The 23541-nt window shown below is 47.0% G+C and overlaps 1 protein-coding gene across 1 annotated transcript; it reads right to left on the reverse strand.

Moving 5' to 3' along the window:
• Positions 1-4410: 4410 nt before the first annotated feature.
• Positions 4411-21497, reverse strand: LOC137349360 (zinc finger protein 500-like). Its single transcript, XM_068014885.1, has 4 exons — positions 21257-21497; positions 10911-11034; positions 7559-8086; positions 4411-5594 (listed from the first exon to the last, which is right to left on the reverse strand). The coding sequence occupies exon 4, from the start codon at positions 5120-5122 to the stop codon at positions 4856-4858; it is 267 nt and encodes an 88-aa protein (XP_067870986.1). The 5' UTR covers positions 5123-5594; positions 7559-8086; positions 10911-11034; positions 21257-21497; the 3' UTR covers positions 4411-4855.
• Positions 21498-23541: the final 2044 nt, after the last annotated feature.

The raw sequence follows: 23541 nt of genomic DNA on the forward strand, positions 1-23541 counted from the left end.
GGAGTGGGGGAGGGGGGACCTCCTGCCCTGTGCTGTGTCCCAAATGGTTCCTCCCTCCCTCCCCTCCCCCCCCCTCCCTCCCCCAGGCCCCTTTATAACTTCCGAAGAAGGGTCACTGACCCGAAACGTTAACTCTGCTTCTCTTTCCACAGATGCTGCCAGACCTGCTGAGTGAATCCAGCATTTCTTGTTTTCGTTCCCTTTATAACTGAGCTCAGTTTCCCGCAGCTGCCGCCCGCTCGGTGCAAACGCAGGACCGGGAGTTTGTTATTGGTGGGGGGCGGGGGGAGGGGTTGAGGCCTACACCAGGTGTTTCTGAAGCTTCCCCGCCCACCAGCCGCCACTTACCGGCTGCAGAAGCGACTCACAAGCGTCTCTCCGCCTCCATCACTCACTCGTTCCAAACACTGGTCCACAATACGCCTGCGCACCCGGGACTTAACCTCTGACCTGTGAGCTCACAATGTCCGGGTGATTAACGGATTAACGGTTCCGAAGAAGGGTCACTGACCCGAAACGTTAACTCTGCTTCTCTTTCCACAGATGCTGCCAGACCTGCTGAGTGATTCCAGCATTTCTTGTTTTTGTTTCAGATTTCCAGCATCCGCAGTATTTTGCATTTATTATTATGATTAACGGCAGCTGCGGACCAATAGGAAGAGGGGGCGGAGCAGGAGGACAGATTCTGCGCAGTTCCTCCCTCATTTGCTTCTCTTTGAAAGCCCGAGGATGAATCCATCAGCATCCGGGACCTGTCAGCCCGCAGCTCCATTAGTTCCTTTTCATAAAACTGTCTCATTCCCTTTGAAATGTTTCAATTAAACCTGCCTCCACCACACTCTCAGACAGTGCATTCCACACATTAACCACTCGCTGGGTGGAAAAGTTTTTCCTCATGTTATTTTTGTTTCTTTTCCCAATTACTTTAAATCTGTTCCCTCTCGTCCTCGATCCTTTCACCAGTGGGAACAGTTTCTCTCCATCTACTCTGTTTGACCTGATGCCATGAGACATCATGGGGTCCGGAGCCCATGTTGAGGACGTCTCGGGCAACTCCCTCCTGACTGTATAACACTGTGCCGTCACCTCTGCTGGGTCTGTCCTGCTGGTGGGACACCTTGGGATGGTGATGGCAGTGTCTGGGACATTGTCTGTAAGGTATGATTCTCTGTCCAGACCTCTCATGATTTTGAATACCTCGACCAAATCACCTCTCAGCCTTCTCTCCAAGGAAAACAGCACACTTTTTCTTGATCGTAATCTCTACCTCTTTTATAATCCAGGGAGCTCTGGATTTATTTGCCCTACGTTTCCACTTCGAGGTAACATATGTTGACTGTGCCCGAACTATCATTTTTTGAAGGTAGCGCATTGTTCAGCTATCAGGTTTCCTGGCAACTCTTGAATCTCATTTATTCAGCCAGCTCCATTCTTACGCCATTGAAGTTGTCTTTCCCCAGTTAATTACTGTTTCTCTGGATTGTTCTTTGTCCTTTTCAATAGTCAGCCTACATCTTATGCCTTCTGGGGCAAAACAATGGCATGGTGATAATGTCACTGAACAAGTAATCCAGTGGCCCAGGCCAATGCCCTGGGGAGACAGGTTCAAATCCCTCCACGGCAGCTGGTGGCATTTGAATTCAATTAATTAATAAGTTCAATTAATTAACAGAAAACATCTGGAATTAAGAAAGCGAGTCGCAGTAATAGTGCCGCGAAACTATCATCGATTGTCGTAAAAACCCATCTGGTTCACTAATGTCCTTACCAGGTCTGGAATACATGTGACTCCAGACCCACAGCAATGTGGTTGGCTCTTAACTGCCCTCTGAAATGGCCGAGCAAGCCACTCAGTTGTCAAGGGCAATTAGGGATGGGCAGCAAAGGCTGGCCTTGCCAGCGATGCCCACATCCCATGAAAGAATAAAAATACAATCTCAGGGAGTGGATGTCAGGGTGGCTGGAAATGAGTAATTATGAGGTTGTCTGTTGCCTTCTTTAATCTTGACAAATATATGAATAGGAAGGGAATAGAGGGAATAAAAACAAGAAATGCTGCAACCACTCAGCAGGTCTGGCAGCATCTGTGGAAAGAGAAGCAGAGTTAACATTTCGGGTCAGTGACCCTTCTTTGGAACCTTAGGGTCACTGACCCGAAACGTTAACTCTGCTTCTCTTTTCACAGATGCTGCCAGACCTGCTGAGTGGTTCCAGCATTTCTTGTTTTTATTTCAGATTTCCAGCATCCGCAGTATTTTGCTTTTATTTTAGGGAAGAGAGGGATATGGGCCCCGGAAGTGCAGAAGGTTTTAGTTTAGGCAGGCATCAAGATCGGCGCAGGCTTGGAGGGCTGAATGGCCTGTTCCTGTGCTGCACTGTTCTTTGTTGATACAATGATCAATCTCCACTACTGATACTTGATCCACTTGGCCCACCTCATTCTCAAGAACCAGGTCCAGGAGTGCCTCCTTTCTCATTGGACGAGCAACATACTGCTGTGGAAAATTTTCCTTAACAACTCGAGGAACACTTGTCCCTCACTGCCCTTTACACTACTACTATCCCACTATATGTTTGAATAATTAAAGCTACCTGATAAATATTGCACCTCTCTGTAATTTCCTTGCATTTTTTTCCCTCCATGTTCTTCCCACTAGCTGGTGGCCTTGAGACAACACTGAGCAATGTAAATGCACCTTTTTTGTTCCTTCGTTCGAGCCAAATTGATTCTGTTCTGGACACCAATGGGACATCCGTTTTCTCCAACACTGCAATGTTTTCATTAATCAATACTCCACCACCCCTTTCCCTTTCCTGAACACCTTGTATCCAGGAATATTTAACACCCAGTCCTGCCCTTCTTTGAGTCATGTCTCTGTTCTCGCCACAAGATCATATTTCCACATGGCAATCTGCACGTGTACCTCACCAATCTTATTAACCACACTCTGTGCATTCACATACATGCACATTAACACTGATTTAGACTTTATTACTTTCTCCCTGACTCTGATCCCACCTGAGAACTTGCTATTCCCACTCAAGTGCTATCTATCTCCCCCAGTATTCTGTGCACCTTGGTGTTCCGGTCTGATATTTTCTCTGGTTGCCACACCCCTGACAAGTTACCAGTTTTGCTTCCCTCCAATCGGAACTCCCTCTCAGGTTTACATCCCCTTACCAATCCAGTTTAAACCCTCCACAACAGCACGAGTAATCTCCCTGTGAGGATATTAGTCCCAGTCCTGCTAAGAAGCAACCCGTCCATCTTGTATGGGTCCCACCTGCCCCTGCACAAGTCCCAGTGCGTCAGAAATCTGATGCCGTCCCTCCCACACCAGTTCTCCAACCACCTGTTCAATCGGTCAATTCTTGTATTCCCATGCTCACTTGCACATGGGAGTGGGGTAATCCTGAGAAAACTGCTTTTGAGGCCCTGCTTTTTTAATCTCCTTCCTAGTTCCCTAAACTTTGTTGTCAGGACCTCATTTACCCTTTCCATCTATGTTAATGGTGCCAACGTGGACCACGACCTCCAGCTGTTCCCCTTCCCCCAGATAAATGTCCTGTAGCCGTTCCGTGACGTCCTTGATCCTGGCACCAGGGAGGCAACACATCATCCTGGAGTCCGACCTACGGCTGCAGAAAGACTTCTGTGTTCCCCTGACTAATGAATGCAGCATCACGACTGCTCTTCCACTCTTCCTCCTCCCCTCCTGTGCAGCTGAGCCACCTGTGGTGCCACAAACTTGGCTCTGTCTGCACTCCTCTGAGGAACCATCACCCTCACCAGTATCCAAAATGGAAAGCCGATTAGCAAGTGAGATCATATCAGGGGACTCCTGCACTACCTGCCTGGTTCTCTTAGGCTGTCTGCCGGTTACCCATTCCTTATCCTCCTGCATGCTCCTAACCTGTGGTGTGATCACCTCCCTAAACCTGCTATCCATGTAGTTCTCTGCATTGTGGATGCACACAGTGACTCCAGCCACTGCTTGAGATCCAAACCCTGGAGCTCAAGCTTGTGCAGCCGGTGACACTTCCTGCAGATGTGTTTGTCTAGGACACATGGTGCGTCCACGACATCCCACATGTCACAAGCTGTGCTTTGCTCTCGGCCAAGCTGCTGTGCCAGACCTTAACTTAACCGACTATTTAGAAGGAGAATATCTGACCAATTAAAAAACCAACCAGCTCCTTCCACTGCACAGAAACAAGAACCAAATACTGGAGGACAGAAAAAGTAGAAAAAAGGAGCACCTCCTCTCCCCTTCACTGAACTCACCACTCAGCAAACACATACCTCCAGACTCTGTTTACAATCTGCACTCCTTATCAATCTTTTAGTCATTCTTTACTGTTTTTCTATATTCTGTCCAACATTCTGATCTGCCACCCATCTTTGTGCAATTCCATTCCTTTAATTTTGATATTAACTTTTACATTTACAGTAAACCATGGATAGTGAGTCCTCCCCACTCCGAACCCTGTTCATACTGAGAATCCCAGGGTGGAGAGCTGGGATATCCTGTCTCAAAACACAGTCACAGAGACACAGCATCATTTACAGCACAGAACAAGGCCATTTGGCCGATCAATTCCATGTCAGCTCTCCAGGGAGCAATCCGCTCAGTCCCACTGCCCCACATCAGCCCATAGCCCTGCAAGTTTATTTCCTTCAAGTGACCATCCAGTTTCCTTTGAAAATCATTGATTATTTCCACTTCCACCACACACATTGGCAGCGAGTTCCAGGTCAGAACCACTTGCTGCAGAAGAAGTTCTTCCTCACATTCCTGCTTCAACTCTTCCTCAAAACCTTCAATCTGTGTTCCCTAGTTCTTGTACCATTAGTTCATGGGAACAGTTTTTCTTTGTCTAATTTATCAAAGTCTGTCAGAATCTGGTACATTTCTATGAAATTTTCCCTCAATCTCCTTTGCTCCAAGGAGAACAACCCCAATTTCTCCAACCTACCCTTGAGAACTCTCTGCTGTGGCAGCAGTTGGGATAACGGAGTGAATCCCTTCCCACACACGAAGAAGGTGAACGGCCTCTCCCCAGTGTGAACTTGCTGGTGTGCCAGCAGGTGGGATAACTGAGTGAATCCCTTCCCACACATGGAGCCGGTGAACGGCCTCTCCCCAGTGTGACTGAGTTAATGAATATCCAGCTTTGATGGGGACCGAATCCCTTCCCACAGTCCCCACATTTCCATGGTATCTCCGTGGTGAGGGTGTCCTTGTGTCTCTCCAGGTTGGATGATCAGTTGAAGCCTCGTCCACACACAGAACACGTGTACAGTTTCTCCCCGCTGTGAATGGTGTGATGTTTTCTCCGGCTGTGTAACTCGTTAAAGCTCTTTCCACAGTCAGTCACTGGAACACTCTCACTCGGGTGTGTGTGTGTCTCGGTGCTTTTCCAGTCACACTGATGTTTGAAATCTTTTCCCACAGGCAGAACAGACAAACATTTCTCCTTCCACATTCTCAGTCCGATGATATTCAGGTGCTGATGAATTGAGTGTTTCTGTCAGATCTTGATGTGATGTTTGGTTTGAATTTCCCGTCAGTAAATCCTCCCCTTCTAATACCCTGCAAAAGGAGTTTACAAAAGTCAGCACTGTCAGTCCAGGATAGAAATTCAGAACAGACAGTTCTAGTTTCTATGGAACATTCTTTCCTCTCTTGTTTCCCCCAAACATGTGATCCATTCAAACTAAAAGAAGCCAAAATAAGCAACAAATTGTAACAGAAGCAAAGGGAACGTTCCCAACTAAACCAGAACATTGCTCCCAGTGTCCACGAGACACTCTGTATCCTGAGGTGTCCACCAGTTGCAGAAGGCCAACCCGGCACGGACAGGACCACGGAAGAAAGGGCAGCAGCTAAAGTGACACCCCCACTCCCAACATGGTCCCTGTACATCCTGGACCTGCACATTGTTTCTCAGCCTGAGCGAGAGGGAGAGAGAGATGGAGAAGGTGAGAACTGAGTGTTTAAATATACAAGACAGATACAAACCTGGGTGGGTTTGGGGTGGATGAGGTGAGGGAGAGGAAGGCATTGGGGGGACTGGGGGGTTTTGGAAGGGCAGGTCATCGAAAGGGGTGTGGGTGGTGTTTCAACCAGGCCCAAGAGCAGGTCCCGGAAAAGATCCTCCAACCTCCCCACCCCACCTCCACTCCGAGTGGCCAGAGATTAGGAGAATGGGGTTAAACTGTAACCAAGGCCATTGATAAGGTCACACTAGGCAGACTGGTCATGAAAATAAAAGCAAAGCAGCAAGTTAGAGCCAAAATTGACTCAGAGGCAGGAAAGCAAAGAGTAATGGTTGATGAGTGTTTGTGTGACTGGAAGGCTGTTTTCAGTGAGGTTCTGCAGGGATCAGTACTGGGTCCTTTGCTTTTTGTTCTATATATCAATGGTTTGGACTTGAATGTAGGGGGTTTGATTAAAAAGTTTGCAGATGATACAAAAACTGACCATGTGGTTGATAATGAAGAAGAAAGCTGGAAACTGCAGGAAGATATCAATGGACTGGTCAGGTGGGCAGAATAGTGACAAATGGAATTCAATCCGGAGAAGTGTGAGGTAATGTATTTGGAGACAGCCAACAAGGCAAGGGAATACACAATAAATGGTAGGATATTGAGAAGTATAGAGGAACAGAGGGAACTTGGAGTGCACGTTCATAGATCCCTGAATATGGCTGGGCAGGTAGATAAGGCGGAAGGGATACTTGCCTTTATTGGCCAAGGCAGAGAACATAAGAGCATGGAGGTTACTCTGGAAATGCATAAAACACTGGTTAGAACACAGCTGGAGGACTGTGTACAGTTCTGGTCACTGCACTGCAGGAAAGATGTGGCTATATTAGAGAGGGTACAGAGGAGATTTACGAGGATGTTGGCTGGATTGGAGAATTTTCGTTCTGAGGAAATATTGGATTGGTGAGGGTTGTTTTCTTTGGAACAGAGGAGGCTGAGGGGAGACTGAATTGAATTATAGGAAATGATGAGCGGTCTGGATAGAGTGGATTGGAAGGACCTATTCCCCTTGGTTGAGGGGTCCATAACCAGGGGCATCGATTTATGGTAAGAGGTAGGAAATTTAAAAGGGATTTGAGGGGAAATGTTTTCAACATGAGGGCGGAGGGGATCTGCAACTCACTGCCTGGGAGGGTGGTAGAGGCAGAAACCTTCAAAACAATTAAAAAGTACTTGCATATGCACCTGAAGTGCCCTAACCTACAAGTGTATTATTATGACCAACCGCTCAAGTCAAGGCCCCCCAATCAAAATATACAGTTTTGATAGTGGTGGGAGAAACATACTGTTGATTCAGTCGCATCCCTCACAGATCGCCTGACATTTTAAACATTCCAAATTAAGGAAAGATCCAGCCAAATTGTACCATCTATTAACCCCCGAATAAGGCTAACCAAACCAGGTGTCTTTAGATCAATGAATTAAGTGTTTAATTCGAAAAACTAAATTCTTAAACACTACGAACATATAAACATTTTAAACAGGAAAAAACAGGATTTGCATATTTACGCTCCTGCTGAAGTGAAATCTTCCAAAGTGGAATAGTCCAATGTTGCTTGAAGTCCTTACAGCCGTCTGATGGGGGGGGGGGGGGGGGGGGGAGAAAATAAAACAGTAGAGCAGTTCATAGTCCAGTTCAGCAGTTGAATTGATGTTGTTCTTCTCCAGCGATAAATTTCAACAATTACAGTTCAGTAGTTAAAGGAATTGGTTATCTTCTTTGATGAAATTAATCTGGCTTGATATCAAAAAAATTTTGAGTATAATAATTAGAGTCTAAATAAACCAAGAGAGAGCTCTCTTTTCCTTCAGTATATGCTGGATAATCATCTGTGTCTGTCTCTGTTAACGGTGTCTCAAATGCTAGTTTTTCAACCAGTTTCAAATGTCAATTGGAAACAATGTACCTCTCGATCTTCAGTCTGAGTGGCTGTATCCCGGGGCAACAAGAATACATTCTTTGACTCAGTCCCTGGAGCTTGTTGCCTTAAAGTAGTACTGTTCCTTTTCCAGCTTTAAAGGCACACCGCATTCTTCCTGGAAAAAAATACAGGATCATAACACGATGGACCAACAGCTGGAAAGCGGGATTAGGCTGGATGGCTGACTGTCAGCCAGCGAGGATACGCTGGGTCGAATGGCCTCCTTCCGTACTGTAAATTTCCAGGATTCTAAGTTGAGGAGCAGCCCATTCAGGTAATGATACAGGGGCTGTAACCTCTCACACTGAATATATACATGGCCCATGGACTCTTCAAGGCTGCAAACATCACATGCAGCCTGAGAGTGGGTGAAGCTTCTTCAAACCCTATTGTCCAGGATGCCCCATCTCCTGGGCACTCGGACCCAGTTGGAAACAGAATTTGTCAGGTCCTGTTTGCTCTCTGTGCCCTCACCAAGATGGCTGTGTTTGCACCCTGACCCCGCCCTGTCCAAGATAGCGGCCAGTGACCCCTCTCCCCCGGACCTGTCACCATGAGGTAAACACGGGCCCTCTTGGCCTACCAGCCCACCCAAGGCTCCAATTCCTCCCCTGTACCCACATCTCCTCTCACCTCCCGATCCACCTGGTCCATCTCAGTCCATCTCCATTACCTTCGCTGGACATGCTCAGTGCACAGTTCGATCCCACTCCAATGCACTCAGCCTCTGTGGTCATTGATAAGGGACTGACACTTATCACAGGAGTCCTGGGTAATGAATCCTGCACTGAAAGCTCCAAATATTGAATGGATGATTTTGTGTCATCCCATTGAGATCAGGGTCAGAGAGACAATGGAGAAAATTATTAAATAAATTATACTGAAACCCGAGTGCCCGGGACATCAACTATCGTGTGAAGTACACTGGGAATTCTGTTCTTCACCCACATTTGGACTCAGGAATTAGAGGGATGTTTTCATAACTTGTAGTTGACACCAAACTGGATGATGGAACTAATAATGAGGAGGAGTGCATTGAAATCCAGGAAGACAAACAGGCTGGCAGAATAGACAGATAAATGGGAAATGAAATTCAACAGAGTGAAATGTGAACTGGTTCATTGTGGGAGGAGGAATAAGGAGGCCAGTTATTGGTTAGAATGTAAGAACTTAAATGGAGCAGAGGAGCAAAGAGATCTGGGAACAGAGTCACAGAAATCACAAAAAGGAGCAACACGATTCGATAAGAGAGCAAAGAAAGAGCTGATGTTCTTTTCTCGAGGAATACAATGGAACAGCAGGGAGGGAATGTTACATTTATAGAGAACCTCACTTAGAAGGACTGTGAGCAGTTCTTTTTTTTTTAAGAGATACAGCACTGAAACAGGCCCTTCGGCCCACCGAGCCTGCGCCGACCATCAACCACCCACTTATACTAATCCTGCACTAATCCCATATTCCTACCACATCCTTTCAATTCCCCGACCACCTTACCTACACGAGGTGAGAATGTGGAACTCACTGCCATGTGGAGTGGTTGAAGGTGATAACAATGATGTTTTTTAAGGGGAGGCTCAATACATTTATGAGGGAGAAGGGAATAGAGGGATGTGGGGGCAGGGTGGGACAAGGTAATCAGATTGGGAGGAGGCTCATGTGGATTACAAACAGCAGCACAGACTAGTAGGGCTGAACGGCCTGTTTCTGGGCTGTAATTCTGTGTACATTCAGCCTGGGTGGATTAATGCTCAGGTTCACTGGGCCCAGGGGTGGATTAATGAAAGTTCTGGCTCTATGTTTTAGACGATGCTGCCGAGTACTGCAGGTGATGGAGAAGAGTTTCTCTCTATCTACCCTGTCAGTTTCAATTAATATCTTGAAAACTTTAATCAAATCACCCCTTAATCTTCTGAATTCCAGGGACTACAACCCTCACAGTGAGGTGATTCATTCTGGCAGAAGGAATAGGGAGAGGCAACAAACACTTAATGGTACAGTTCTAAAGAGTTTGCAGGGATAGAGGGACCTGAGGGTTCATGTGCAGAGATCACTGAAAGTGGAAGGATGTATTGAGGGAACAGTTGGCAAAGCAAATGGGATCTTGGGCCTCATAAATCGAGGTATTGAACACAAAAGGAAGGAAGTTTTGCTGAACATTTATAAAGCTCTGGTTAGGCCACAACTAGAGTATTGCATCCAGTTCTGGTCACCACACTTTAGGAAGGATGTGAAGGTCCTTGAGAGGGTGCAGAGATTTATCAGAATGGTTCCTGAGATGAGAGAATTTAACTACAAGGTTAGGTTGGAGGAGCTGGTGTTGTTCTCCTTGGAGCAAAGGAGATTGAGGGGAGATCTGATAGAGGTGTTGAAAATGATGACAGGTTTCGATAAGGCAGACCAAGAAAAGCTGTTCCCATTAGCTGATGATACAAGGATTAGTGGACACAGATTCAGGTTTTGAGATACAGGAGGGATGTGAGGAAGCAGTTTTTTTACACAGTGAGTGGTAATGACCTGGAACTCACTGCCTACGAGGGTGGTGGAAGTGGAGACGATCAATGATTACAAAAGGAAATTGGATAGACACTTGAGGGAAATAAACCTGCAGGACTGCGGGGATAGAGTGGGTGAATGGGACTGACTGGATTGTTCTGCAGAGAGTGGGATGGAATCAAAAAGATCAATGTCCTCCTTCTGTGCTGTAATGACTATGATTCATTTGTGTAATCTCTCCTCGTAATTTAACCCATGGAGTCCAGATATCATTCAGGTAAATCTAAACTGCACTCCCTCCAAGGCCATTATATCCTTCCGAAGGTGTGGTGCCCAGAACTGAACAGAATACTCCAGGTGTGGTCTAACCAGGGCTTTGTGTATCTCAGTGCTTTTCCAGTCTCACTGATACCTGAAATCTTTTCCCACAGACAGAACAGACAAACCTTTCTCCTTCCACATTCAAAGGCCGATGATATTCAGGTCCTAATGTATCGAGTGACTCTGTCAGATCTTGATGTGATGTTTGGCTCGAGATTCCCCATCTGCATATCCCCTGCTTCTAAGCCCCTGTAAAAGGAGTTTACAAAAACCATCACTGTCAGTCCAGGATAGAAATTCACAACATTCTCTCCTCCTGCTTCCTGGCCCAGGATGACTGTACATGCACCCTGCTGTACATTGTCCTGAGGGAGGCCACACACCAGCCTGGATTCACGTCTGCGACTGCAGCAACGCCTGTGTATTCCCCGATCAAATCTCCTATCACTATTGCTCATTCAGTCAGCTTTGTGACCCTCTGTGAAGCTGATCCAACTGTGCTGCCATGGCCTTGACTCTGGCTGCACTCCTTAGATGAACCATCACTTTCATCAGTATTCAGAACTGAATACTGGTTGGAGAGTGAGATGCACTCAGGGTTCTCCTGCATTCCCTGCCTGTTTCTTCTTGATTGTCAGTTGGCCACCCATTGCCTCTCTCCCTGCCTGTTTCTCTTAAGCTGCAGGGTGAACATATCTATAAACGTGCTGTCCACAAATCTCTCACCTCATGGATGCACCGCAGTGACACCAGCTGCAGTTCATGCTCCGAAAACCGGAGCTCGAGCTGCTGCAACTTGTTTTATCTTCATTCATGTGATGTGGGTGTTGCTGGCTCGGCCAGTATTTATTGCCCATCCCAAACTGCCCTTGACAACTGAGAGGCTCGCTCGGCCATTTCAGAGGGCATTTCAGAGTCAGCCACATTGCTGTGGATCTGGAGTCACATGTCGGCCAGACCAGGTAAGGACAGCAGATTTCCCATCTCATGAACCTTTTTAATTGCAGATTTATTAATTGAATTTAAATTTCACCATCTGCCGTGGTGGGATTCGAACCCATGTTCCAGTGACATTACCCCGATGTCACCACCTCCCCCAATGATACTTCCTACACAAATGGTTATCTGGAGTTGGCACATTTCACAGGATGTGCACTCCAGAGGTCGGAGCAGCCCCACCATTGGCAGGAATTTGGGACTTGTAATTGCAAAGGCTTTTGTCATTAAAAAGGACTGTGTAATGTATCAGTGTGGTGTGAGATAGTCAAGTGTTGAATAAGTAAAGAAAATATCTTTGTAAATAGCTGACACCACAATTTACAATCAAAGTGCTATTCAGTTAATTGTGGATTTCTTTTAGTTTAGTTATTAAAACAAAAGACTTAAAATGTGAAATCTTGTGTAATTTATTAGTGTGGTCTGGGGATTCATATCTCATATTTTTCATATTGACAATCTGTGAGGTCGGAACAACTGGAAAGTGGGATGAACAGATACAATGGGCGGAATGGCCTCCTCCTGTGCTGTAAATAGAGTCAGAGAGTTATCCAGCACAGAAACAGGCCCTTCGGCCCATCGTGTCCGTGCCGGTCATCAAGCACCTAACTATTCTAATCCCATTTTCCAGCACTTGGCCCATAGTCTTGTCTGCTTTGGTGTTTCAAGTGCTGATCTAAATACTTGTTAAATGTTGTGAGGGTTCCGGCCTCTACCACCTCTTCAGGCAGTGCTTTTCAGATTCCAACCACCCTCTGGGTGAAATTTTTTTTCGACAAATCCCCTCGAAACCTCCTGCCCCTTACCTTAAAATCAATGTCTCCTGGTTATTGACACCTCCAAGAAGGGAAAAAGTTTCTTCCTATCTAACCTATCAATGCCCCTCATAAATTTGAATACCTCAATCATATCCCCCTTCAGCCTTCTCTGCTCTAATGAAAACAACCCCAGCCTTTTCAGTCTCGCTTCATACCTGAAATGCTCCAGCCCAGGCAACATCCTTGTGATACTTCTCTGCACCCTCTCCAGTGCAATCACATCCTTCCTGTAGTGTGGTGCCTAGAACTGTACACAGTACTCCAGCTGTGGCCTAACTAGCGTTTTATACAGTTCCACCATAACCTCCCTGCTCTTATATTCTATGCCTCAGCTGATAAAGGCAAGTATCCCATATGCCTTCCAAACTACCTTATCTGCCTGTGCTGCTGCCTTCAGTGATCTATGGACAAGTACACCAAGGCCCCTCTGACCTTCTGTACTTCCTAGGGTCCTCCCATCCATTGTATATTCCCTTGCCTTGTTAGTCCTCCCAAAATGCATCACCTCACACTTCTCAGGATTAAATTCCATTTGCCACTGCTCTGCCCATCTTACCAGCCCATCGATATCGTCCTGTAATCTAAGGCTTTCCTCCTCACTATTTACAACACCATCAATTTTCGTGTCATCTGCGAATTTACTTATCATGCCTCCTGTATTCACGTCTAAATCATTAATGTACACTACAAACAGCAAGGGTCCGTGTACCGATCCCTGCTGTACACCACTGGTCACAGGCTTCCAATCACAAAAACAACCCTCGACCATCACCCTCTGGCTCCTGCCACTAAGCCAATTTTGGATCCAATTTGCCAAATTGCCCTGGGTCCCATGGGCTCTTACCTTCTTAACCACTCTCCCATGTGGGACCTTATCAAAAGCTTACTGAAGTCCATGCAGACTACATCAACTGCTTTCCCCTCATCTACACACCTAGTCACTGCCTTGAAAAATTGAATCAAGTTAGTTAGACACGATCTCCCCCTGACAAAGCCATGTTGGCTATCCCTGATTAATCCCTGCCTCTCCAACTGGAGATTAATCCTATCCCTCAGAATTTTTTCCAATATTTTCCCAACCACTGATGTTAGACTCACTGGCCTGTAAGTACCTGGTTTATCCCTGCTACCCTTCTTGATAATGGCACCACATTCGTAGTCCTCCAGTCCTCTGGTACCTCTCCTGTGACCAGAGAGGATCTGAAAATTTATGTCAGAGCCCTTGCTATCTCCTCCCTTGCCTCACATAACAGCCTGGGATACATCTCATCTGGGACTGGGGATTTATCCACTTATAAGCCCGCTAAAACAACTAATACTTCCTCACTTTCAATGCTAAAATGTTCAAGTGTATCACAATCCCCCTCCCTGATCTCTACACCTACATCATCCTTCTCCATAGTGAACAGATGTAAAGTAATCATTTAAAACCTCATCTATGTCCTCCGGCTCCACACACAGATTTGCACTTTGGTCCCTAATGGGCCCCACTCTTTCACTGCTTATCCGCTTGCCCTTAATATACTTAGAAAATGCCTTCGCATTTTCCTTGATCGTGCCTGCCAGCGTTTTTTCATGCCTCCTCTTTGCTCTCCTCATTCCTTTTTTTTGTACCCCCGCTACACTTTTTATACTCCTCTAGTACCTCCGCTGTTTTCAGCACTTTGAATCTGCCATAAGCCTCCTTTTATTTTCCTGATCCAATCCTCTATATCCCTTGACATCCAGGGTTCCCTGGACTTGTTGGTCCTACCCTTCACCTTTACGGATACACGTTGCCTCTGAACCCTCACTATTTCCTCTTTGACTCCCACTGGTCTGATGCAGACTTTCCTTCAGGTAGCTGCTCCCAGTCCACTTTGGCCAGATCCTGTTTTATCATATTGAAATCAGCCTTCCCCCAATTCAGTACTTTAATTTCCAGCCCGCCTTTGTCTTTCTCTTACAGAGTTATGATCACTATCCCCGAAATGCACCTCCACTGACACTTCTACCACTTGTCCAGCATCATTCCCTAGGATTAGGTCCAGTACTGCGCCTTTTCTTGTTGGACTTTCTAGGTACTGGCTCAAAAAAGTCTCCTGTATATATTTTAAGAATTCCGCCCCCTTTAAGTCTTTTACACTCAGACCAAACCAGTTGATATCAGGTAAGTTGAAATCCCCTACTATTATTACTCCATTATTTTTACACCTCTGCGATTTGCCTACATATCTGCTCCTCTATCGCTCCCTGACTGTTTGGAGGCCTGCAGTACACTCCCAGCCAAGTGATTGCCCCCTTTTTGTTTTCAAGTTCTACTCATCTGGCCTCATTTGAAGAACCTTGTCAGACAACATCCCTCCTTACTGCAGTAATTGACTCCTTAATCAAAAGTGCAATGCGACCTCCTCTTTTATCCCTTCTCCTGTCACACCTGAAGATTCTATAGCCTGGAATATTGAGTTGCCAGTCCTGCCCTTCCCTCAACCATGTCTCTGTGATCGCAACAATATCATAATCCCATGTGCTAATCAACGCCCTCAATTCATCTGTCTTGCATTAAAATAAATGCAATCCAGCCTTGCATTTGTCACTTGCGCCTTAACAGGTCTATATTTGCTCTGCCTAACAGACTGACTCAGTTTCTCTTCGAGATTTGACTGAGCATCACCCACTCCTATACCTCCACTCTGTATCCCATTCCTCTGCCAAATGTGTTTAAACTGCCCCCAACAGCACTCGTAAACCTCCCAGCAAGGATGTTCGTCCAACTTGTACAGGCCCCACCTTTGCCAGAAACAGACCCAGTGATCCAGGAAGCTAAAGCCCTCCCTCCTGCACCATCTCTTCAGCCACACATTCATCTGCTCTATCCTCCTATTCCTATACTCACTAGCATGTGGCACTAGAGTAATCCAGAGATTACAACCTTTGAGGTCCTGCTTTTTAATCTGCTACCGAGCTCCCGAAATTCTTGTTTCAGGTCTTCATCCTCTTTTTACCTCCGTCGTTGGTACCAATGTGTTCCACGACCTCTGACTATTCACCACCCCACCCCCCCCTCCCTTCAGAATGTCCTGCAGCCACTCCGTGACTAACTTGACCCTCGCACCAGGGAGGCAACATACCATCCTGGAGTCATGTTTGTGGCAACAGAAATGCCTATCTGTTTCCCTTACGATAGAATCCATTATCAGTATCGTTCTTCCAGTCCTTTTCCTCCCCTGCTGTGCAACAGAGCCATGCGTGGTAACACAAACTTGGCTGTTGCTGCTTTCCGCTGGGAGGTCATTCCCCCCAACAGTATCCAAAGTGGTCTATCTGTTTGAGAGGGGGATGGCCACAGGGGACTCCTGCACTACCTGCCTGCGCCTAATACTCCATCTGGTGGTCACCCATCTCATTTCTGCCTGTGCAGCCATTACCTGTGGTGTGACCACCTCTCTAAACGTGCTAGCCACGACATCCTCAGCATCGCGGATGCTCCACAGTGAATCCACCCGCAGCTCCAGCTCCATAATGCGGGTAGTCAGTAGCTGCAGCTGGATCCACTTCCTGCACACATGGTCGTCAGGGACACTGGAAGCATCCCTGATTTCCTATATAGCGCAGGAGGAGCATATCACGGGGCTGAGCTCTCCTGCCATGACTTACCTTTAGATTAATTAGTTACTCCCTTTAAAAGATATTAATTACACGAGAGGCTTGTTCCACTCCAAACACTACCCACGACAATCTAAATTACTCGAATTGAAAAAAAACACACTCTTAGTACTCACTTTATCACTCGAGGTCTTTTTTCAAACAAAAAACAACTTTCCCCTTATTTTTTTAAAGCTAATTAAATTGACTAACAGTTGTTACTTAACCAACCAATCACAAACAAAGAATTGTGATTTAGTTCCAAGTCAGGATAGTGAGTGACTTGGAGGGGAACTTGCAGGTGGTGATGTCCCAATGTATCTGTTGTCTTTGTCCTTCGAAGAGGAACAGGTCACGTGTTTGGAACAAAGCACAAAGAGAACAAAGAACAGTTCAGCACAGGAACAGGCCATTCGGCCCTCCAAGCCTGCGCCGATCTTGATGCCTGCCGAAACTAACAACTTCTGCACTTCCGGGGCCCATATCCCTCTATTTCCTTCCTATTCATATATTTGTCAAGATGTCTCTCAGACATCGCTATCGTATCTGCTTCCACCACCTCCCCTGGCAGCAAGTTCCAGGCACTCACCACCCTCACTGTAAAAAACTTGCCTCGCACATCCCCTCTAAACTTTGCCCCTTGCACCTTAAACCTATGTCCCCTAGTAACTGACTCTTCCACCCTGAGAAAAAGCTTCTGACTATCCACTCTGTCAATGCCACTCATAACTTTGTAAACCTCTATTATGTCGCCCCTCCACCTCCGTCGTTCCAGTGAAAACAATCCGAGTTTTTCCAACCTCTCCTCATAGCTAATGCCCTCCAGATCAGGCAACATCCTGGTGAACCTCCTCTGTACCCTCTCCAAAGCCTCCACGTCCTTCTGGTCGTGTGGCGACCAGAATTGCACACAATATTCTAAGTGTGGCCGAAATAAGGTTCTGTACAGCTGCAACATGACTTGCCAATTTTTATACACGATGCCCCGACCGATGAAGACAAGCATGCCGAATGCCTTCTTGACTGCCTTATCCACCTGCGTTGCCACTTTCAGTGACCTGTGGACCTGTACGCCCAGATCTCTCTGCCTGTCAATACTTCTAAGGGTTCTGCCATTTACTGTATACCTCCCACCTGCATTAGACCTTCCAAAATGCATTACCTCACATTTGTCCGGATTAAACACCACCTGCCATTTCTCCGCCCAAGTCTCCAACTGATCTATATCCTGCTGTATCCTCTGACAATCCTCATCATCATCCTCAACTCCACCAACCTTTGTGTCGTCCGCAAACTTACTAATCAGACCAGCTACATTTTCCTCCAAATCATTTATATATACTACAAACAGCAAAGTTCCCAGCACTGATCCCTGCGGAACACCACTAGTCACATCCCTCCATTCAGAAAAACACCCATCCACTGTTACCCTCTGTCTTCTGTGACCGAGCCAGTTCTTTATCCATCTTGCCAGCTCACCCCTGATCCCGTGTGACTTCATCTTTTGCACCAGTCTGCCATGCGGGACCTTGTCAAAGGCTTTCCTAAAGTCCATATAGACAACATCCACCGCCTTTCCCTCAACAATCATCTTCATCACTTCCTCAAAAAACTCAATCAAATTAGTAAGACACGACCTCCCCTTCACAAAACCATGCTGACTCTCGCTAATAAGTTAGTTTGTTTCCAAATGGGAGTAAATCCTGTCCTGAAGAATCCTCTCCAATAGCTTCCCTACCACTGACGCAAGGCTCACCGGCCTATAATTTCCTGGATTATCCTTGCCACCCTTCTTAAACAAAGGAACAACATTGGCTATTCTCCAGTCCTCTGGGACCTCACCTGCAGCCAATGAGGATGCAAAGATTTCTGTCAAGGCCCCAGCAATTTCTTCCCTTGCCTCCCTCAGTATTCTAGGGTAGATCCCACCAGGCCCTGGGGACTTATCTACCTTAATGCTTTGCAAGACACCCAACACCTCCTCCTTTTTGATAATGAGATGACTGAGACTATCTGTACTCCCTTCCCAAGGCTCATCATCCACCAAGTCCTTCTCCTTGGTGAATACTGATGCAAAGTAATCATTTAGTACCTCGCCCATTTCCTCTGGCTCCACGCATAGATTCCCATCTCTGTCCTTGAGTGGGCCAACCCTTTCCCTGGTTACCCTCTTGCTCTTTATATACGGATAAAAAGCCTTGGGATTTTCCTTAATCCTGTTTGCCAATGACTTTTCATGACCCTTTTTAGCCCTCCTAACTCCTTGCTTAAGTTCCTTTCTACTGTCTTTATATTCCTCAAGTGCTTCATCTGTTCCTAGCCTTCCAGCCCTTACAAATGCTTCCTTTTTCTTTTTGACTGGGCTCACAATATCCCGTGTTATCCAAGCTTCCCGAAACTTGCCAAACTTGTCTTTCTTCCTCACAGGAACATGCTGGTCCTGGATTCTAATCAGCTGCCGTTTGAAAGACTCCCACATGTCAGATGTTGATTTACCCTCAAACAGCCGCCCCCAATCTAAATTTGTCAGTTCCTGCCTAATGTTGTTATAATTAGCCTTCCCCCAATTTAGCACCTTCACCCGAGGACTACTCTTATCCTTAACCATAAGTACCTTAAAACTTGTGGGATTATGGTCACTGCTCCCGAAATGCTCCCGCACTGAAACTTCGACCAACTGGCCGGGCTCATTCCCCAATGCCAGGTCCAGAATGGCCCCATCCCTAGTTGGACTATCTACATACTGTTTCAAGAAGCCCTCCTGGATGCTCCTCACAAATTCTGCCCCATCCAAGCCCCAAGCACTAAGTGACTCCCAGTCAATATTGGGGAAGTTAAAATCACCCACCACTACAACCCTGTTACCTTTCCATCTTTCCAAAATCTGTCTACATATCTGCTCCTCTACCTCCCGCTGGCTGTTGGGAGGCCTGTAGTAAACCCCCAACATCATGACTGCACCCTTCCTATTCCTGAGCTCCACCCATATTGCCTCGCTGCATGACCTCTCTGAGGTGTCCTCCCGCAGTACAGCTGTGATATTCTCCTTAACCAGTAATGCAACTCCCCCACCCCTTCTACATCCCCCTCTATCCCACCTGAAGCTTCTAAAGCCTGGAACATTTAGCTGCCAATCCTGCCCTTCCCTCAACCAAGTCTCTGTTATCGCAACAACATCATATTTCCAAGTACTAATCCAAGCTCTAAGTTCATCTGCCTTACCCGTTATACTTCTCGCATTGAAACAAATGCACTTCAGACCACCAGTCCCGCTGTGCTCAGCAACATCTCCCTGCCTGCTCTTCCTCTTAGTCCTACTGGCCTTATTTACTATGTCCTCCTCATTTACTTCACTAGCTGTCCTACTGCTCTGGTTCCCAACCCCCCGCCACACTAGTTTAAACCCTCCCGAATGACGCTAGCAAACCTTGCAGCCAGGATAACAGTGCCCTTCCAGTTTAGATGCAACCCGTCCTTCTTGTACAGGGCCCATCTGTCCCTGAAGAGAGCCCAATGGTCCAGATATCTGAAACGCTCCCTTCAACACCAGCTGCTCAGCCATGTGTTTAGCTGCACTATCTTCCGATTTCTAGCCTCACTGGCAAGTGGCACAGGGAGTAATCCAGAGATTACAACCCTAAAGGTCCTGTTTTTTCTAAAACTTACCACCTAACTCCCTAAACTCCGCCTGCAGGACCTCACCACTCTTCCTGCCTATGTCATTGGTACCGAAGTGTACCACCACCTCTGGCTGCTCACCCTCCCCCTTCAGAATGCCCTCTGTCCATTCAGAGACATCCTTGACCCTGGCACCAGGGAGGCAACATACCTTCCTGGAGTCTCTTTCACTTCCACAGAAGTGCCTATCTGTGCCCCGGACTATAGAGTCCCCTATAACTATTGCTCTTCTGCACTTTGTCCCTCCCTGCTGAACAACAGTGCCAACCGTGGTGCCACTGCTCTGGCTGCTGCTGTTCTCTCCTGATAGGCCATCCCCCCCAACAGTATCCAAAACGGTATACTTGTTAGAGAAGGGAATAGCCACAGTGGATTCCTGCACTGACTACCTGCCCCTTCTAGCGGTCACCCATCTATCTGTCTGCACTTTGGGTGTAACCACTTCTCTAAAACTCCCGTCTATGACGCTTTCCGTCACCTTGAAAATTTCCCGTGATAACACTCCAAGTCTTTTTTTCCCTCTTTCGAGTCTCAGCGCACGCCGAGAGACACAGGGAGCCTGTCGCCGCTCTGGATCAGCTTCCTCGCAGATCTGCTAGTCACCGCTCCGCTACCAGGTAAGTAAGGGCCTCGAGCCCCGCTCTTTTACAGCCTGTCGCCGCTCCGGGTCAGCTTCCTCACAGGTCCGCTAGTCACCACTCCGCTCCCAGGTAAGTAAGGGCCTCGAGCCCCACTCTTTATTTATAGCCTGCCATGTTTTATGTTTTCTATTTTCTATTACACAGGATGTGCACTGCAGAGGTTGGAGCAGCCCTGCAATTGCTCTAGCTATTAGATAATAAACTTGCTACTACTAGCAGCGCAGTGGTTAGCACCACAGCCTCACAGCTCCACCGATTCTGGGTACTGTCTGTGCGGAGTTTGCAAGTTCTCCCTGTGACCGCGTGGGTTTCTGCTGGGTGCTCCGGTTTCCTCCCACAGCCAACGATTTGCAGGTTGATAGGTAAATTGGCGATTGTAAATTGCCCCTCGTGCAGGTAGGTGGTAGGGGAATTGAGGGGATGTGGTAGGAATATGGGATTAATGTAGGATTAACATAAATGGCTGGTTGATGGTCGGCACAGACTCGGTGGGTAGAAGGGCCTGTTTCAGTGCTGTATCTCTAAATAAATAAATAATAAACCTCAATACTTAAAAATAAAAGACGACTCACCGGCTACTTACTTCCCTTCTATTGGTCAGTTAAATCTCAGGAAGCTGCCCCTTATTCTGATGAAAACTGGAATGTTTAATTTCCAGCTCCTTGGACAAACTTCCTAACTTTGGAGAAAGGGAAACAAAGTTCCAAAACTTACCAGCCAATCAACTCACAGACTTCCTGACTCGGTGGACACGGGAGAAGAAACCGGGAAATGGCGGCTCGGATACAGAAGTCGCTGCACCATCACTTAAATGCGGCCCCTCTGGCCCCCGGGGCTCTCGCCGCACGTCCGGCGGCTCTGATTCGGGGCCTGAGGGCCGTTGTCACTCCGTGTTCCCGAGGCTGCGCTCAGCTTCCGGGAGCCGCACCACGCAGACAAGCGGACTCCGTGGGGCGGAGCCTTCTGACGCCTGCGTGTTGCGGTTCTTGGGGTGGAGATAGCCCGTAGTTTTGCGCGCGGTGCATTCTGGGCAGTATAGGCTGCCATTTACCAGTCGGAGAATGGACGGGAAGTTCATGTTTCATACTCAGAAAAATAAAATGGTATGAAACAACGAACATATATTAACGACGCGTTTGCTGGCAACGTAACCAAATAGGTGCTGCATCAATGGTACATGCGCAAATGCAGCCTCATCGACTGAAACGTCACTGTGCCTCAGGCAGCTGCCAGGAGTAAAGATGGCGCAGCTGAATTTGACACAAAACACGAATTAAATCCAAACCGCCTCAATGGTCGCATTCAGGTCCCTGCTCCCTCCCATGATCGCCGCTTCAATTACCGCATTCAGTTTCATGCTCAATCACAGCTTATCTTCCCCGCTCCCTCCGATGCCCTTTGACTCGTCATTTTCAATGACTCTCCCACTCCCTTCCAGCGCTTACATTGGGAAGTTCAATGGCGGGGCTTCAACCCAACATTATCGGCGTTAAAAAAAAATGTTCACGGTTCACGGCATTGGAGTCCAGGCATGCACAGTGCCGAACTGCTTTTCGCGGAAGCGCAATGCCGAGCAGTGTGAGTGATGGCGGCGGACAAGGTCCTTGTGAGTTGTCTCACACACGACACCCCCTTTTCCTCCGAGGATGTTTCACTGGAGTTGTGTTCCATAGTGTTTCGAAACTCTGTCTGCTAGAGCTGGAGGAGATGATAGAGATAGTGAGGCGTGAGGGTATGGAGAGATTTGAAAGCAAACATGAGGATTTTAAAATTGAGGTGCTATTTAACTGGGAGCCTGTGTCGGCCAGTGAGCACAGTTGTGATGGGTGAACAGGACGTGGTTCGAGTAAGGACACAGGCAGCAGAGTTTTGGATGATCTAAAGTTTATGGAGGGTAGAATGTGGGATGCTGGCCAGGAATGTGTTAGAATAGTCAAGTTGAGAGGTAACAAATACATGGATGTAAGTTTCAGAGGCAGATGAGCTGAGACAGTAGTGAAGTCTGGCGATGTTACTGAGGTGGAACTAGGCAGTCTGAGTGATGGTGCTGATATGCAGTTGGAAGCTCATCTTGGGGTCAAATATGATACTAAGGTTATGAATGGTCTGGTTTAGCCTCAGACAGTTGCCAGGGAGAAGGATAAAGTTGGTGCCGAGGGAGTGAAGTTCATGGCAGGAAGTGAAGACTTCCCAATCTTTAATTGGAGAAAATGTCTGTTCATCCAGTACTGGATGTCAGACAGTCAGGATGGTGTGTGACTTGGAGGACAACTTTGAGGTGATGATCTTCACATACACCTGCTACCCTGGTCCTTCTAGATGATGGAAGTTGAGGGCTTGGGAGGTTCTGTTCAAAGTTCTGGTCCAATTGGCCATACATAAAATCACCCACCTCTCGTCCCTCCCTCTCTTTTTTCTCCTCTCCCTCCTTCCACCTATAGAGGGCAGAGTCTTGTGTAGGTCCAGACGAGTTGGCAGGTTCCCTTCCCTGAAGGACATTGGTGAACCAGTTGGGGTTGTACATCAATCCAGCAGCTTTCATGGTCACTTTTTCCTCGTGCCAGTCCCATGAATTACTAAATTCATTCAGCTCCATTTCACAACCTGCCTTTGTGTTTTTGTGGCTTCTCTCACAGACATTTTTTCCGTTTTCAAGCAATTTCACAGGGTTTTAGAAGAGGAGGATTTGCAGTTGTGAAATGCAAAGCAAACATTTGATCGGGTTCTGAAGGAGTTGCTCAATTTATCGTAACCCAAATATCACTGGATTTTGAACATGGAAGGGAAAAGCACTGATCACAGTGGGGAGAAACTGTACACGTGTTCTGTGTGTGGAAGAGGTTTCAGCCGATCATCGGGCCTGTTGAAACACAAGTGCAGTCACACTGGGAAGAAACTATGTAAATATGGGAACTGTGGAAAGGATTGAATCATCCATTTGAGCTGGAAACCCATCCATGCAGTCACACTCTGGAGAGGCTGTTCACCTGCTCTGAGTG

This window comes from Heterodontus francisci, chromosome 34 (genome assembly GCF_036365525.1).
Source record: "Heterodontus francisci isolate sHetFra1 chromosome 34, sHetFra1.hap1, whole genome shotgun sequence".
In the NCBI taxonomy this organism is placed as follows: domain Eukaryota; kingdom Metazoa; phylum Chordata; class Chondrichthyes; order Heterodontiformes; family Heterodontidae; genus Heterodontus; species Heterodontus francisci.